The sequence below is a fragment of the Lingula anatina genome, chromosome 1, assembly GCF_051362555.1.
Source record: "Lingula anatina isolate TDL-2025a chromosome 1, LinAna3.0, whole genome shotgun sequence".
Taxonomy (NCBI): domain Eukaryota; kingdom Metazoa; phylum Brachiopoda; class Lingulata; order Lingulida; family Lingulidae; genus Lingula; species Lingula anatina.
In genome coordinates this window covers 5,060,176-5,078,104 of record NC_141767.1, presented here as the reverse complement: position 1 = coordinate 5,078,104, position 17,929 = coordinate 5,060,176, and the positions used below count along the sequence as shown (strand labels likewise).

Genomic DNA, 17,929 nt, shown 5'->3' with positions numbered 1-17,929 from the left:
GCGCCTGACGCGCCATCTTCAGGAGGTGACTTAGTTGCGTTATATTACACAACTACTGAGCAGTCGTCAGGCAGACTTCGACGCTGTGTGGCAAGGAGGAAGTGGTGTGGTCGTTTCGCGCACAGAATGGCACAGGTAAGAAAATGGCTCTGTATTCACTCATGCAGAGACTTTGACTAATGTCATAAATTACTTTTGCAAATTACTCACTGTTTTTTTTCTTTTTCTTTCTTTTTTTTCTTTTTGCTGAAACTCTCGTCTGTAGACCCACTCAAATAACATGTACATGTACCTCAGGTTTCATTTTGTACAGTATTTGAAAGGGCTGAAATTTTCTTTTTAAAACACCGAAGAAGTATTAAGGGGATTGTCAAACTAATTTAGTTGAAGAGCAGAGACATTGATTAATGTAATCACACAAATGAATTTGGAAAAACACTGAAAACCAAAGATAAATTATTTATTATTTATTGGGGGAGGGGGCATGCCATATCAAATAAATAAATAAATCACATTCATCACGTGTTGCATGATTGTATCTTTAAGACATTTAGATCCTTCCACAACCCCACCCTTAAGGGAGCTAGGGTAGACTATAGTTATTTATTTCAGCTAAACTAATGTATAAAGCCTAAATCATTTCTTTATTGTTTTTGTACATGCCTCAGACTTACGATTCACTGATAAAATTAAATTAAGGAGAAATGGTGCCTCTTCCAAAGGCAAAGTAGCACATATGAATGTGAGAATCTAGAATATTTCAGATTGTGCATTTTACACCTTTTGTTTGTGGGGAATATAATTTTGATGACACGTACCACGTATTAGGCAGTAGTAGGCAGAATTGTTTGAAGTACAGAAGCAAATACGGTACATGCATCTTTTCTTTTTCAGGTTCACAATAAAGACCTGCATGAACCAAACTGATTTATAGAAGTATTGTAGGCATTGCAGTAACCACAGAAAACGCAACATGGTTGCAAGCTCAGGAAAGCAGTTCACTCTGCTTCTCTGGAAGAACTGGCTCATTCAAAAGCGCAAGGTGGCTGTGTCTTTTTTCGAAGTTCTTCTACCTGTGGTTTTCACTGCGCTGTTGATAGTCATACGGCTTTTGGTGTCCACCAGGGAAGAACTAACTACCTATTATCCTGCACAAAGTTTAAACACTACTCCTGAGTTTCAGTATCCACTCCAACTAAAGGCTCTAGCACTTTTAAAAGCCACTAATGCAAGTGCTTCACTCCCGTACTGGTTTCCTCTCAGTGCTATTTCCTTTGGTGGGGGGCAGCCTGGGATAGTGGGAATAATTGGATACACACCAGACACACCTCTTATCAAGAGAATCATAGAGAGAAGTGCAGCATGGCTTGACAATAAAGTTGAAGGTAGGCATGTGAACTCTGTACTGTAGTCTGTCAACATGTTGCTTGTTTAATCAGAACATTAACACACGTATACACCATCATAACTAACCTAATAAGATAAAGAAAGTCCTTTTTATGAATAAACCTGATTGCTCTTTAAATGTGGCTATTTTAAATTTTTCAAACAGTTTATTTTCAACCACCATGATTTCCAGTAGACAAATATCATCATCATCATCATTATTATTATTATTATTATTATCATTATTATTATTATTATTATTATTATTATTATATTTGTTCTTTTATTTATTTATTTTGCAGTTTTGCCATTTAGTTCAGAAGAGGATATGGTCTTTTTCATGGACAGTAATCAGAGTGCCATACGTGCTCTTGGTGGAGTTGTGTTCACCAATGTTGAAAATTCAAGCCTGCCACAAGCTATTCAATACAAAATTAGGCTCAACTCAACAGACCTCTTACCTGATGGCTCATACACAAGAAGAAATTGGCGTACAGACCGAGTTTTTACATTTAATATTGGTTCAAGACCTCGTGACGGAACTAATGACCGTAAGTTGAAGGGAATAACATGTAAAAATATTATGGTTTATGCATTGCAGAGATATTATTAAGCTTTATAAAACCATATATAAAGAAAGATGACAAAATTACAATTTTATTTATTTTTTGACAATGATTTAAGTTAGGTTTTTATTCATAAAACATTTTCGAAATATATTTTAGCATACAAAGGAAAGGGTTTTCTTCAAATCCAACAAGCAGTAGACATGAGCATCATTCTAGAGCTGGATCCAACAGCAGATGTTGCAGATTATGCAGTTCATATCCAGCGGTTTCCATATCCCTCCTACTTTGTGGATGTATACGTGCTGATAGTGACTGGTAACCTGCCACTTTTTATGATCCTCAGCTTCCTGCTGTTTGCTTTGCAAATCCCAAAGCAAATAGTATATGAGAAGGAGAAGCGATTGAAGGTTAGTCTACATAATATACCTCCGATACCTCTGAGATCAAACCCTATGCCTGTTCCTGAATTTTGACATTCTTTTCAAAAGAAATTGGTTGTATTGGTAACATGCACAGTAATCCTGAAAATGTTGATGAGTTTCAACTTTGCATGCTCATTATGCATTTATGATTACAAGATGTATTAAAAGTATTAACTCTTTTTTTCCACAGGAGTATATGCGTATGATGGGGACAAGTAACTGGCTTTACTGGATGACATGGTTTCTCAAATGCTTCATATACATTTTGGTGGCTGTAGCAATAATGACTGTGCTGTTCAGTTTAAAAGTGAATAGCGGATTCAGCGTCTTGGGAAAGAGTGATGCTTCTGTTATGTTTATTTTCCTTCTGATCTATGGGGTTGCCACAATATCCTTTTGCTTTGTCTGCTGTGTGTTCTTTGACAATGGTGAGTAAAATGTTCAATTTGATGAAAATAAAAACTTTTTGTTATTCTATGCTATTTCATTTTTTTTTAGTTCAAAATGTTATCAATATTCCTTGTGAGTTTTAAAACCATGTGCAAAATTTTGTGCTGCTAAAGATATAAACAAGTATTACTTACAGTTGAAAATTTCCCAATCTGTCTTAAGGCATAGGCCAAGGCTATATCTCAGCTCTGCACGTTTTCTTTTTACCCTCTGCCAGTGTTCCATAGGTTGAATTAAGGTTTATACTAGAAATTATGATAAGTATGCTACATTTTTTTTTCATTACAGCTAATGCGGGGGCTGGTGTGTGTGGACTGCTCTATTTCCTGACCTATGTCCCATGGTTTTTTCTATCCAACCAGTATGAGAACATGACAAGGTTCCACAAGGTGATTGCTTGCCTGATTCCCAACCTGGCTCTTTCTCTGGGCACCTATGCTGTAGGACAACACATGTCAACAGGTAGGGTGTTAATGGGGTTAATGTGTGTATATTGCTGTATTGCAATAATTTTTCATTTATTACCATACTTTGTACATATAATCCACATCCCTGGCCGGTAGCCAACGATTTCAAAGGGAGGGGGATCTTTTTCTGAAAAAAGTGAACTTTTTACCATGAAACTTTTGTGTACATAGATCAAATTTTGCCCAGAGAGGACCTTTTCCTGGCAAAAAAGGCAGTTTGTTGGTAAATCCCCTCCCCCCCCCCCCCCCTCCACCACCACCACCACCGAATCCCCCCCCCCCCCCCCCCCCCGCCTATGGGCTTGCAGCCAGTAATTGGATTATCGAACAGATGACAACATACAATCATTCATTTAATTTGCAAACATATTACAATGACAGCTAGCTCTAAATGAATACCCTGCAGATTCAATAATTTTGTATACTCTTTGTTGACCTATTCATACAGTAAAATTACTAAATGCTTGCATACAGTATTGGATACAGACACACATGAGGCATGTTACAGGTTGTAAATGACTATGTATATAACTCCTTCATAAATATCTGGATATGTGCACGCAGAATAGCTACTGCTGCAGTAATGCTAGCTAACGGTGTACCTCAGCAGGAAAAGCATTATCACCTCTGCCTAGGCTTTTTTTTCCCCTTTGTATTGTTAATTTGTTGGTTTAGTGCCTAACTCAAAATTTTCTGCACAGATTTTATAGTATTTTTGTGGTTTTTCATGGTTAACTCAGAATGAATTAGATTTTGGTGGTGATTCATTTCTCATTAGTTAATTAATTGATGATACTAATTGAGCTGCCTTGGCTGAGGTCTGTACTTTATGATTGCTATTCAAGTTGTCAAGTGAAAAGAAGTCATGTTATTGCATGTGTTGATAAAGTATGCTGTTTGCCTGTGCTGTATTTGAGGGTAAAGTATTAGAAAATCAATATTACTTTCATGTTGGTATTAAATTATGAATTATTGATGACATTCATTTGAAAAAAAGTTGAGCTATATACAATAACCAACAGATTATGATAAAAGGTTGCCAAAACATTTTTACCAAAGTGCATTCTCTGCTAAAATGAAATTTCCTCCACTTTTTTCCCTTTGACAACATATACTGTAAAAACAAATATAATGAATGGTATGCAAGCTCAGGTCTACTAGTATGTTGGCCAGAACCATCTTTGTTTAAGGGGCACTGCTGTTCATAACATAAACACAGCATAGGGGAAATAATGGTGATTATTTTAAAATAAGTGCAAAATGCGTTCCTAATAAGAAGGTTCTGATCATCTAAGTTATATATGTACAAGTAATCAGTAAAGTACAGGGATAAGGATATTTTTAGAGTGAATCCTTCATGATAAGCCTTATATGCTTCAATCACCTTGACAACCAAATGAATTTTGTGACTGGGTTTCTAATCCAATAAGCGATACATGATCCTTGTAGGTCTGATAATTGCAATACAAGGGAGTTATCTTATCAATCTCACGATAGAATAGATTAGTAACATACTGTACAGGCATATTGTTTCAAACATTTTTTATGGTTGATGTCCATTGAAGAAAAGCTGTTGTAACAGCTACATAGGATTTCCCCTGTATTTAATGCCGGGTAGTTCCTTGCAAAATATCAACTCATAAGAGTAACTTTAAAAAATGGTTGTATTATGTTATAAACTGCATAGATGGTATGCTGCCTGGTTGTAAACCAACATTATATGTTAGCTAAATCATTTAGTTGCTCTTTGGGAGAAAGGTATGAAAATGAAACAAACAGAAGCAATTCAAGGCATATTGTACTTCTGTTTTTACTTCATCCCAACCTCCTTTTCTTGTTGTCCAGGTGAGGGAGTGCAGTGGTCCAACTTTAACAAGCCTGCTGTGGTAGATGATGACTTTTCCCTGGCGGATGCCATGTTTATGTTACTCTTTGATGCCGTGCTTGGTTTTCTACTTACCTGGTATGTGGAGGCAGTCAGACCTGGGAAGTATGGAGTGCCACAGCCATGGTATTTCTGCTGCACTGTAAGCCATTGACAGTTTTCTTCTATATATAGCTAATGCAGTCCTTTTCCCACAGGTCTTATCCAGAGGTTTTTTGAGTCATTGTAATTGTCTAATTTGACTGGAAAGAAATCTGTAAACGATCTTGAAGTTGAATTTTTGATGCACACACGTTTGAGTTCAAGAAGAAAAAAAAAAAGACAACAAAATATATATGCTTTTTACGTATTTGGTTGTTCTGTTTGCAGAGAAGCTATTGGTGCGGGGAGAAGGTGAGCGATGATCATGATGAGGAACACCACACACAAGGAGTTGGTCAGGAACAAGAGTTCTTTGAAGCTGATCCTGTAGGGTTTAATGCTGGCATTGAGGTCAAGGGTCTAAGAAAGGTATGACTTAGGCTCTATTCCCATAGATTTTAGATCGATCTATCCCCGCGGGGAGTCTCACTAGATTACTTTCAGATAATCCGACTTAAATGTCCGTCCCGCCTACTACAAGCTGTAAGGGGGTAATTAACTTTCGTGTCCGCCCGGCTGACAGCTATTTAGCGTGAACCCCCAGGGAGTTAGGTCGATCTAAAGTAGGTCGATCTAATCTATGGAAATGGGGTGTAAGACACACTCTCATAATACTCATATTGTACCAAACATTTATTTTTCCCATGCTTTGAAATCTGCACTTCATTAAAATTCCCTTTTTTATGTATTATTAAGCATGTGAATAGCACACAATTTTCCTGCATTGCGGCTGCTCCCTTAAGTTACTAATCAAAGATCCATGTTATTTTATAAGAATATGTGCACTTTCCTTTTTCCTTGTATTTCCAGACGTTTAAAGGAAAGAAAGTAGCAGTGGCTGGGATGTCTGTGACTATGTATGAGAACCAGGTGTTTGCTTTGCTGGGGCACAATGGTGCAGGGAAAACAACTACCATGTCCATGCTGACTGGTAAGAGAATTTTTCAATAAAGGGATGGCATTTTGAATGATCTATTGTGCTTTTATCTAAGCTTTATTACCATTACATTTTAATGCAGCATTTATGAATGTCCAATTTATGATGATTTCAGGTTTCATCCCCCCAAGCAAGGGCACAGCAGTCGTCAATGGTTATGACATAAGAAAAAGCATTGCAAAAGCTCGGGAGAGCCTTGGATTATGCCCTCAACATGATGTCTTGTTTGAGGCTCTGACAGTAGAAGAACACTTGGAATTTTATGTGCAGGTACAGTAAGATGTTATTTGAATGTCAGATTTGTTGATGAGGACAAATTTGCTTCATATAAAATAGCCATTAGAAATGGCATATTATTAACCTTTTTAAGTTGTTTATTGATTTTGAATTTTTCTTTCTTAGAGTTAATATGAGAGCAGGAACAACCCTTCCTGCCAAATGTGTTCTTTTTTTAGCACCTACCCATCCCCAAAATAACATTTGTCGAAAGAAAGAAAGAAAAAAAGAAAGAAAAAAGGAGCTGTGCTGCATTCCATAAATTTTTCTTGAATATTGGTCTTTTGAAGATGAAAGGTGTGACTGGGTCTGCTGTTAAAATGGAGGTTGACAAGACACTTGGCATCATGGGAATGCTAGACAAAAGGAAATCTTTCCCCTCAGGCCTGTCTGGAGGGATGAAGCGCAAGCTGTCTGTTGGCATAGCTCTAATTGGAGATTCCAAGGTAATTTATCTCTGTGGGGCCTTGTTAAGAAGCTGAATCATGAGTGTTCATTAGTAACAACACGTGGAGAGACAATACCATGGTAACTTGCTTATTGCCATGAATTCAAGATTGAAAATGGCAAGAGACAAATTTGTTTTGCTGTATATCCACCTACGGAAATATTGTTATATACCGTGATATTTCCTGTTATTGATTTTTATCTACTTGAGTTAATCTTTTTGTTTGTGCTCTTTCAAGGTTATTTATATGCATGTATGAGTAGCAACAGCTTTATGTTGAAGTTTCCAAAATGACTTTCCTTAGACTGAATAATCGATTAATGATGACGTTCTACCTTTTTCTCCAAGTTTAAGTTACTTATTTCTCTTGATTACATCCGGTTATTAAGTACACAACAGTGATTGATTTTATAGCAAACACCTGTGTCTAGCCATGTCACAGAAATGGAAGTCAGAGTAGAGGCTGTGCACATTTCCTATTATTACAGATAAATTCTATATCAAAATGAGTATTGTATCTAAGCTTAGTGGGATTTTTTTTGTGCAAAAATGAAGGGTCAAGTTGAATTTGAAACATATATTATAAGAATTTCAGAAAACACATAAAACTTGAATGAAAAAAGAAAACCCTGAATTTAATAAATTTTCAGATTGTAATGCTTGATGAGCCCACCTCTGGTATGGACCCCAGTGCCCGTCGCCAGACCTGGGACATCATCCAGGGGGCAAGGCAAGGCAGAACCATAGTTCTGACCACACACTATATGGAGGAGGCAGACCTGCTGGGAGACAGGATTGCCATCATGGCTGAGGGGGAGTTGAGGTGCTGTGGGAGCTCACTCTTTCTCAAGAATAAATATGGTGAGGGTGATATTTAAGATTGACTTATTTACGTATACAATGAGACCAGTGTTTCTTCTGCATAGTGATGAACAAAGCAGGGTAATTAACTTACCAGCCACCCTCTTTCAATCTCTGGCAAAATACCACAACATGAAGCTTTTTTATTTACTGGTAAAGCTTTTTACAGGAAATATTTATGAACCTCTCTTCTTCAAAGAACAGATATTGTGTTTATGTACATTGCTTGTCACAACCAGAGTTGATTGATGTTTAGTAAAGGCACATAAGAAAACATTTGACTGAATTTTATCAGTTTTAGATAGCTTGAGTACATACAGTTTGTTTTTATTTGTGCTTTTCAAGACTATAGTTCCTTTTGTAAGATGTGTCATTTGTGAAGTAGAGCACAATGCAAATACTATCAGTGTTCACTTGTACTTTAACAGGGGCTGGTTTTCACATGGTATTAGTGAAAGAACAGGCATGTAATATAGATGCAGTGACCCAGATGATCCAGGGCCATGTGCCTTCCTCCACCTTGGAGACTGACATAGGTGCTGAGCTGTCTTATGTCCTGCCCAGGGAAGAAATATGTCGTTTTGAAGGCTTGTTTGCTGACCTGGAGGTGAGGCACAAAGACTTGGGGGTGTCCAGCTTTGGTGTGTCTCTCACAACCATGGAGGAGGTGTTTCTCAAGTAAGGGCTTCAAAGTATCTTTGTAAACTGAGCCTGGGAGTAAGGTACAAATAGGGGACCAGGTTTTTATGTCTTTTGTGTCATTTTGTTATTAAACATTGATGGGGATTACTGTAAATTAATTATGTAGTCTTGGAAATATTTGGTATTCTACACAAACATGTAACCAGATCACTTGAGTAAAACTCCAATAAAAAGATATTCATCATGCTTCTATTTCCTATTAATACTTTGTACAGAGTTGGCGAAGGTATTGATGTGAATGAAGAACTAGTCAAGAGCCCCTCAAGAAAACTGAGTGTGCGCAAACCAGCTGTTGGATATGCCAGTCTGGAGGAAGAACAGGACGGCACCAGTGGTGTTATCATGGTGAAGAGCAATGGTGATATCCCTCTACAGGAAGTCGGGGGAGTGACCAAAGGACCAGGTACAATGTGAACAAGTAGATTAAAATATAAATTGTTAGCATTTGTTGTCAGTTTAAATTTGCTATTAACTGAAATTTTTATATAGTATAGATTTATATTTTGAACAATACCAACAAAATGTTATTGCAGAGAAAAAAATAATGAATTTTTAATTACCCAAGCATGTAAATTAAATCACCAACATTTGCTTATACCTTTACCTACATGTATAGAGACATTTTTTGTGGTATAATTTTTTCCAGCATTTAATGTTGACTTGAAGAAAAACTCTGGCCTAAAACTCCACCTCCAGCAGCTGTATGCCATGCTCGTGAAGAGAGCTCTGCACACCTGGCGCAACAGAGTGGTGACACTGGCGCAGTTACTGGTGCCAGCCATTTTCACCATGCTGGCACTGGCGCTGGACCTGATCCCCGCCAGCACACAGAGTGACTACCCAGCCCTCAAGATGAATACTGAGATGTTTGGCAGTGATCCCAATTATATTGCCGCAGGGTACCAGCCAGGGGACGTGGTGCTGAGCAACATAAGCCAGAAATATGGTCTGAAAATGCCAAGCAATACACAAGTTCAGGATGTCAATGCTGCCTCTGCTAATGGTTCTGGTGATGTGGAAAGTTACCTACTTCAAGAAGCTGATAGACTTGGTATTGCAAACTACAACAAGTATTTCATTGCAGCAGCCTCCTTTGATACCAATACCTCATCAGCAGTGAAGGAAATCATAGCTCATAGCAATGGACAGCCTCTACATAACTCTCCTATAGCTGTAAACCTGGTCACCAATACCCTATTGAGATATTTTGTCAATGAGTCCTTCAGCATTGAAGTCACTAACCACCCATTGCCCTTTCCCTCCGATTTCAAGAGAGAGTTGCAGAGCAACTCCAGCATGTTGTTTGGCTTCTTGATCCAGCTGTGCATACTGTTTGGGATGTCCTACCTGGCCAGCAGTTTTGTGGTGTTCCTCGTCAGGGAGAGGGACAACAATGCCAAGCACCTGCAGATAGTCAGCGGAGGACGCCTTGTGACATTTTGGTTGTCCACCTTCATTTGGGATCTCATCAATTACGCAATTGTGTTTGCACTGATTATCATAGTATTTGCTGCATTCCAACCAGAGGCATACTCACAGGGTGGACGTCTGGGCTTTGTTGCTCTCTTGTTGCTACTGTTTCCATTTGGCATGCTACCATTAATGTATTTATTGTCATTCTTCTTCAAGACGCCAGTGACTGCTTCAACTCTGTTGACCTTTACCAACATTCTTTTAGGTATTGACATTTTGTTGGTTTTTATGCATTGATGTTTATAATGTATTTTGAATTTTAATATGATTTCATATTGATTTTTCTTTAGCATAAGTGAACAAATGTTTGTTGATAGACAAAACTTTAAACTGTCTTCTATGCTGTTCTTAATAATTTTTTGAATCTGTGAATTAATATTCCTTTGATGTCCTAATGTGTTCTTGCAGTGTCTCTAGCACCCCATTTCCATAGATTAGATCGACCTACTTTAGATCGACCTAACTCCCTGGGGGTTCACGCTAAATAGCTGTCAGCAGGGCGGACACGAAAGTTAATTACCACCTTACAGCTTGTAGTAGGCGGGACGGACATTTAAGTCGGATTATCTGAAAGTAATCTAGTGAGACTCCCCGCGAGGATAGATCGATCTAAAATCTATGGGAATAGAGCCTAGGTTTTGGCATTTATTTGTACGGGTTATGAAGTAGCCATTATCATATTCTTTTTACCTCAAACTTATCTCAGGTCTAACTGCCACGCTGACAGTGTACCTCCTGGACGCCCTCCATGACCCAGATACCAACACAAACACCAGGCCTATAGCTGTTGTCCTGGATTGGATATTCATTGTCCTGGCTCCAAACTACAACCTGGGCAAGGGCCTGCAGGACATGTATAATAATTACCAGAACATCAAACTGTGCACAGACACCAAGGTACAGGACTTGTGTGACCTTGGAATTGGTAATCCCTGTTGCAAAGGTAATTTAGGCACCAAGTGTTCTAAAATTTCTGAGAGTGAGGTATTATGAAATAAGTGGCATAAATTAAATTAATGTAATGATTATTGAATTGCACTCTTAGCAACTAATAATAAGACACCACATGCATCTGTACATATATGTAATGTTTATGATGAGCTCTCTTATTTATCTTCAGTGTATTTATTACTTCATTGTGCTAAATTGAGGATATTAAGGTATTTGGTGTTTTTGATAAAAGTAAAGGTTGGATCTGTAGACTGATATCTTTGATATAAAGCAAGATCTGCCTTTATGGGTCTGTTGGATCCTGAAAGGATCTCACGTCCCTGGTGATCATATGACCCAAGCAATGGCCTATTTGGGGATCATCCACAACTACTAAAGAAATGTTTTCATCAAAAAGTATCCCAGGGGAGGTACAGCTATTCTGATTACGTATTATATTTTTCTAGATAACTGTGGAGACAATTGTTTGAAGTATGAAGAGAACTACCTTGCATGGCCTGCCCCTGGAATCGGACGTATGGTGATATTCCTGGTGGTACAGTGGGTATTCTACTTCCTCATCCTGGCCCTGCTGGAGTCTGAGATCATCAGTAACACTGTATACAGAAGGCAGTCAGCCCGGGTGGCCAATGGGGACCTCGTCCAGTCTGGGGAGGCTGTAGATCAGGATGTTTTAACAGAACAGGGGAGAGTTCAGCAAGAAATAGCCTGTGAGAATGATGTTCTGGTGCTGAAGAAGTTGACCAAATATTATAAGAATATGCTAGCTGTTGACCATCTCAGTTTAGGTATACCGAAAGGTGTGTGGATATTTTACTGCTTCTTCTTTGACAATAGCAATAATTCCCATTGCAAATATCATAGTAATGTTTTAAAGCAGAAGTTTTAATTTAAGAAACAAAAACAGATTCTGAATTCAGCAAAATAGCAGTTTTTTGCTCATTTATATCAAAGGATGTAGCATGGTAACAGGTAATTATATTTACATCTAGACTTAGTGAAAACACCTTACCCATTGCATGTTATAGTATAACCACAACAAGATCTGACAGTTATTCCCCTTGACAGAATGGCCTTGTTTCCTTTATCTTGGACATCAGGCAACTTCGTATTAATGTCACTAAAGTAGAACTAAATTTGTCAAGCAGCTCTTTGCTCCTTGCATACATCAACCAAATAGTTTAAACACAGATTCTGAAATACTGTTGCAACATTTTATAATTTTATCAGGTGAACTATTTGGTCTTCTGGGTGTGAATGGAGCAGGGAAGACTACAACCTTCAAGATGTTGACTGGGGACCTTCTCCCTTCCTCTGGCAATGCACTCATAGGACATTATGGAATAAGGGAACAGGCTGATAAGGTAAGAGTGATTTCTGATGTTTGAACTATGCCTCCCTTCTCCCACATGGCATTGACTGAGACAAGGATCAGGTTGTATACCAAATAACACTGGTCACAGATTCAGCCTGTTCTTCATATCAGAGGGCCATGTTAGCATCATTGTCCCATTGTAGTAGTTATACATAAGGCTAGCACCATCATGAATTCATGGAAAATGGCATGGTTCAAAATTACTCTTTTTCTAAGAAAGTGACATCATTATAAATGCCTGCTTCATTATGTTTATTTTTGTATTGCTCATTTAGTTGAATGTTTTCTCTATTCTAGAGAAGAAAATATTTTTGTTGCTTTTTATTTAAGGTGAGACAGATGATAGGCTATTGTCCCCAGTTTGATGCCCTGATTGAGCAGATGACAGCCAGAGAGCTGCTGGTATTCTTTGCTAGGCTCCGTGGTATTTCCTCGACAGAAATATCCAGGGTGGTTGATGACATCCTCAAAGCTCTGCTCATAGAGGAGCATGCAGACAAGCAGTGTGGAACTTACAGGTACTTGATTGCCTCTGTAGAATTTTACTAGGCTCAGTCATGTAGAACTACATAGTTGACTACCCTGAGCTTCAGGTCAGCTTCTTCATTTTCAGGTCTACATATCAAGCTGGCATAAAACCTAAATTAAATCTATTGAATCAAATTGAGATAAGTTGGTCATGTTTTATACAGGAGCATGATCGAATTATTAGAGCACTGTATACTTTTCAGTACTAGTCTGAGGTTAAAAAAAAATCCAAATTGATTTACATCACAGGGCTAGCAAGGCGTAATTGTGAAGGGTGTTTAGTCTTAGTATTGCTGCTCTAAAAGAGTCGATACACTATGAACAAACTACCCTGTCCCCTAGGTGGCTTCAGTCTAAAGAAGTTCCTGTAAATTTCTGTCTTGTCTTGTAGTGAATGGAAACAACTGCCATTATTTTTGCATAGTTGTCAGCCAGATTGTCTGAGTCATATGCAGAAAAGTCCTTGACTTTGACTCTATGTTTACTACCATGGATTTTGGTCAGGTATTTCTGGTGACACATTGATGGCATGAGACCTTCAATCATTTTGTAGAAGAATATAGATCTGTGTTCTTTACATCTGACCTGTCACATAAAGGGGTTAGGCCTAGGTCTTTTAACATTTTGGAGGCACAACCCTGTTTTCTATCAGCATAATTACCAGTTATGAAATGTGCTACCTGTCTTTGAAATTCTTCAATTTTATCTGTACTGGTATCTTTCTGGTGAAAGGGATCCATTGAATTGTACACCTACTGTAGAGCGGATTAAGTATCGATAGGCTAGATCTGCAGTGAGGATCCAATTATGTGCTTGACCTGCACCTGAAGTAAGATGTCAACAGGTTAAACACTTTTCCAGCATGATGGGCGGTGGACCTTGGAAACTCTCTCCTCCATGCCCTCTGTCATAGTTTGTGTCTTTGTTATTGACTGTCTTCCCTCTTTTGACAATGCCCTCAGCATCTGTCACAGTGTTTGTGTCTTTGATATCAACTGTCTTACCTCTTTCTACAATGCCCTCAGCATCTGTCACAGTGCTTGTGTCTTTGATATTGGCTCTTTCCTCAATACTGAATCTTCACAAATGTCACCTTGTTCTTGTCTTTGGTGTCAGCAACCTCCTCTTGATCCAAGAGAACAGATGTATCACTGGTGTGGACATCAGGCTCGTATGTGTAGTTCCACTCTTTTATTTCCGTGTCCGGGCGCTGCAGGCTTAAAATATTTCTGCACAGTTCTCACATATTTTTTCATCATTTCTCAGTACTGTACTTGTAATATATTTTGCACTTTTTTTCATTTACAGGTTTCATTTACAGTAGATTTATAGTGTGTGTGTGTATGTAGATATTTACTTGCCTGTGATTTTAAATCAAGTTTTATGTTTGTGTTTAAGTGGTGGTAACAAAAGAAAGCTGAGCACGGCCCTGGCTCTGATTGGTGACCCTCCTGTGGTGTTCCTGGATGAACCATCCACTGGCCTGGACCCAGCAGCCAGGAGGAAACTGTGGGATACACTGATGAAAGTGAGAGTGAGTGGTACCACCTTGGTACTCACATCACACAGGTCAGTCTGGTCACAGCCACAGGCACTTATAATCATGTTAAACTTTGAAAATTCTGAATGAAAGTTAACAATAGTATTGTCAGTTAAAAACAATTACAGTCATGTTCACAGGGTGTTTACATCTTAAAATTTACGATTCACTTGTCCCATTTTTAACCATGTTTTACCCAACCCTATGAAATTAAATATGATGAATTTTGACTGCAATTGATAACAGACTTATGAGAGGCAAGTCTCATCCACAGTTGTCTATCTGTTTATTACAGCATGGAGGAATGCGAGGCCCTGTGCACACGTCTGGCCATCATGGTCAATGGGCAGTTCATGTGCCTGGGCAGTGTCCAGCACCTCAAGAACAGATTTGGCCAGGGGTTCACCTTGCTGGCTAAGATCCAAGCACCCCCTAGTGGAGGGCCTGTCAATGTAAACCCTTTCATGGAATTCGTCCAGAGCACGTTTCCTACGTGTGAGTTGGAGGACGTCCACCAGGGTTACGTCCAGTATAATCTCCCCGACACCTCCCTTTCCTGGGCTTATCTGTTCGGTACAATGGAAAAAGCTAAACCTGTGTATGGCATTGAGGATTATTCCATCAGCCAGACAACGTTGGAGCAGGTGTTTCTGAATTTTGCACGTAGGCAGAGGCAGCCCCATGAGAAGAAGCGAGGCTGCTGTTGTTTCTGATGCTCTTCAGGTGTTAATGATTTGCAGCAATTTTATTTGAAAACTGAAGTTTAAGTATATTTTGCCTAAATATCTGGAATATAATGTTTGTTATGTATTGTGTTTACATTTTTTCAGTATTTTACCTATACTATACTATACTATATGTGGTATGGATTGCTTATTGTGTTTATGTGAGGCATCAGTTGCTAAAATTGGTGGTATTTTTTTATATGTGTAACTGATGTTTATTATTCAAGATGTCAATCTTGCCTTGATTTTTTTTTTTTTTTATTGTCGCTTATATTGTTATCCATGACAGCAAAGTCAGTAACTTAATTCTATACAGCTCAATAACTAAATTTTATCAAAGGTTTATACATTTTTATTTATTAGTTTTAGTTGGTTTAAAATTAATTGATCAGACATCTAGCCAAAGAATCTACACAGAAATAAGCAGTATTTACCTTTGTAATTCTCCTAAAGTCACTGTTTAGTTAATTAATAATTTATTACTTTTGTCCAGCTCAGGGATTCTGTTAAGGTGATCCTCTTATGTAATTACCAGGCTATTACATTGTCAATGTAAGTGGACTCCTCCAGTAAACTGTTTGATGTGAAATAGGGCCTGATAGTACAACCATCCCATCGTGACAGCATAACTTTGATAGGGTAGGCTGCAATTATACAAACAAGTATGTGTAAATGTGTTTGAATCTAACAACCAATTTTTGTTGGTTACTTGTATTTATTGCCTTTTATTGTTGCCTAATGTAATGAGTATAGTGTTGTACTCAGTTGTTGCGCTTGTTTATTAAAGCTAATTGTACAAGTAAATTATTTTTGCAGTATTGTCAGTGATTTAAATTATTAAGATAAAATTATTTGTAAAATAGTGATTATTACAATAGATTTTTATTTTTAAAATTATATTTATTGTACCTGAAGGCCAAACGTACGTAATTATTTAAAATTTAAGGCTTTAGTGAATGATTATTTAAGTTTAGATTTAAAAAATAAATATATGTCTACAGACATGCTGAAAACTATTCAGAATGGTTGGACATTTGGACCGGCCGTAATGAAAAATTTGCTGGACTGATTGGATTTTTGTCAGACCAAAATACACCCTATTCGTTTGAGACAGAAACTACCAGTAATATAAGGGTAGCTTACTTTTTTTGTGAATGTGATAGGTTTGAAATGGAAGGGAAAAACGCTTTGGGTCTTATATAATTTTATTAGTGAAGTTTGTCAAATGATGGCTGTGAATTCAAAATTGCAGCTCTTAAACTCTTGTTTGGACCGACTAAGTCTAATTTTTTACCGGTCCAGACAAATTTTGCCGGTCATGACTGATCGGACTGACAGTTTCAGCATGTCTGTGTCTATGTTCATTATTATCTGAAGAGAAAATTTTACATTTCATAACATGTAAACTTTTTACATTCTGCTGTATTTATTTGTCAGTATGTTGTATATTCTCCCATTCTTGTGATCATAATTTGAATTCAATGTGATAATCATAAATCTATATTGGACCAAAGTCTCATGATTACCTCTACAGCACTCAAAGTTTGGCCATGTGTTATTCTTAAGGTTTTATTATTATTGTTTATTTATCAGTACACCTTGATATGTGGAAAACCCTATTTTAGTGCATCACTGTGATAATGCATGTAAGCACATGCATGTGAACATTCCGAATGTTGTGATTTTCTTAACTCTCTGTTGACTAAAATGAACAGTTGAAAAGAACATTTTTAAATCTGTTAAAACAGATGAACCCCAGAAGATGCAACTATTTGGTGACAATGGCATCGTCAACCTTGTTCCAGGATTTCAACATTTGAGGTCAAGTTTCCCCATCTTTTTTATTATTATTTTGTTTTTTAACTGATTAATTATTATTTCATATGGTGGAGAAGGGGTTCATATTGCATATTTCTTCTTTTGGTAACATACAATGTAACTGCCAAAGAAGGTTGTACTCAACTTGTTGGATGAAATTTTGGAGACTTCTCCGTATTATGCTCTAGTGATGCGTTAAGGAAATTGAGCTACAAAATGGTATCCACTGTCAGCAGATATTTGCTCATCGGGTGCCTCTATTTTATGATGGTTTGACTATAACAGAAAATGGAAATGGGTTATTAATTTATATTTGCTTAGTTAAGACCAGTCGGCATGCAGTTTAACTTCAAGCAATCTTTTATTTAGCAAGTTGGATAAGCTTTAAAGAATAGGCAGTATTTTATTCTAGAGAGATGTGTTCAGGGCTTTTATTTAGAATGACAACTATGTCAAGAGAATACTTTTTCTTTGAGATATATTTGTTTTTCAAAATGTGTAAACTATAAAAGGAAATTTAGATACATTTGATTATAAAAGGAATATATTTTAACATAGATTATAAAAGGTGACTAGCTATAAAGGAACCACGAATACCTAGGTTTTAGAGGAAATGTAAAAGTTATCTGTTGTACATTTGCGGAAATTAAATTTTATAACCTTGTCTAGAAATTAAAGAACAGACATTGAGAACAGGGCAGTTAACATGAAGCGAACAAGCCAATTATAAAAGTGTCTTTTTCAACTTTTGTTGCTTTTTTATGAACCAAATGAAGAACTACGTTGAGTGTTTTCAGGTTTTATGGAGGATTTGCCTTGTTATATTCTGACAGTAAACTTATGTATAAAATGCCTTTGGGCGTATTTAAGTGTGTAAGAAGTGGAATAAGCACGCTCTTAACATGCCATTACCGGAAAGAAAAAAAAAAAAACGAGTTTCTAACTTTTAGGAGAAATAAATGTTTTATGTGTCAA

The 17,929-nt window shown here is 37.4% G+C and overlaps 1 protein-coding gene across 1 annotated transcript; it reads left to right on the top strand.

The window, feature by feature from the left end:
* Positions 1–17,929, top strand: LOC106175681 (phospholipid-transporting ATPase ABCA3). Its single transcript, XM_013557793.2, has 21 exons — positions 1–135; positions 895–1,385; positions 1,689–1,937; positions 2,112–2,362; positions 2,568–2,805; positions 3,116–3,289; positions 5,140–5,321; positions 5,549–5,689; positions 6,131–6,251; positions 6,373–6,527; positions 6,824–6,979; positions 7,632–7,842; positions 8,271–8,520; positions 8,760–8,947; positions 9,191–10,222; positions 10,724–10,960; positions 11,415–11,768; positions 12,199–12,332; positions 12,674–12,861; positions 14,270–14,440; positions 14,707–17,929. The coding sequence occupies exons 2-21, from the start codon at positions 974–976 to the stop codon at positions 15,122–15,124; spliced, it is 5,262 nt and encodes a 1,753-aa protein (XP_013413247.2). The 5' UTR covers positions 1–135; positions 895–973; the 3' UTR covers positions 15,125–17,929.

Coding starts and splice junctions, on each gene's coding strand:
- LOC106175681 (XM_013557793.2), top strand. CDS start 974: ATGGTTGCAAGCTCAGGAAAGCAGTTCACTCTGCTTCTCTGGAAGAAC. Junction 8,948..9,190: donor GGGAGTGACCAAAGGACCAG/GTACAATGTGAA, acceptor AATTTTTTCCAG/CATTTAATGTTGACTTGAAG. Junction 11,769..12,198: donor CAGTTTAGGTATACCGAAAG/GTGTGTGGATAT, acceptor TAATTTTATCAG/GTGAACTATTTGGTCTTCTG.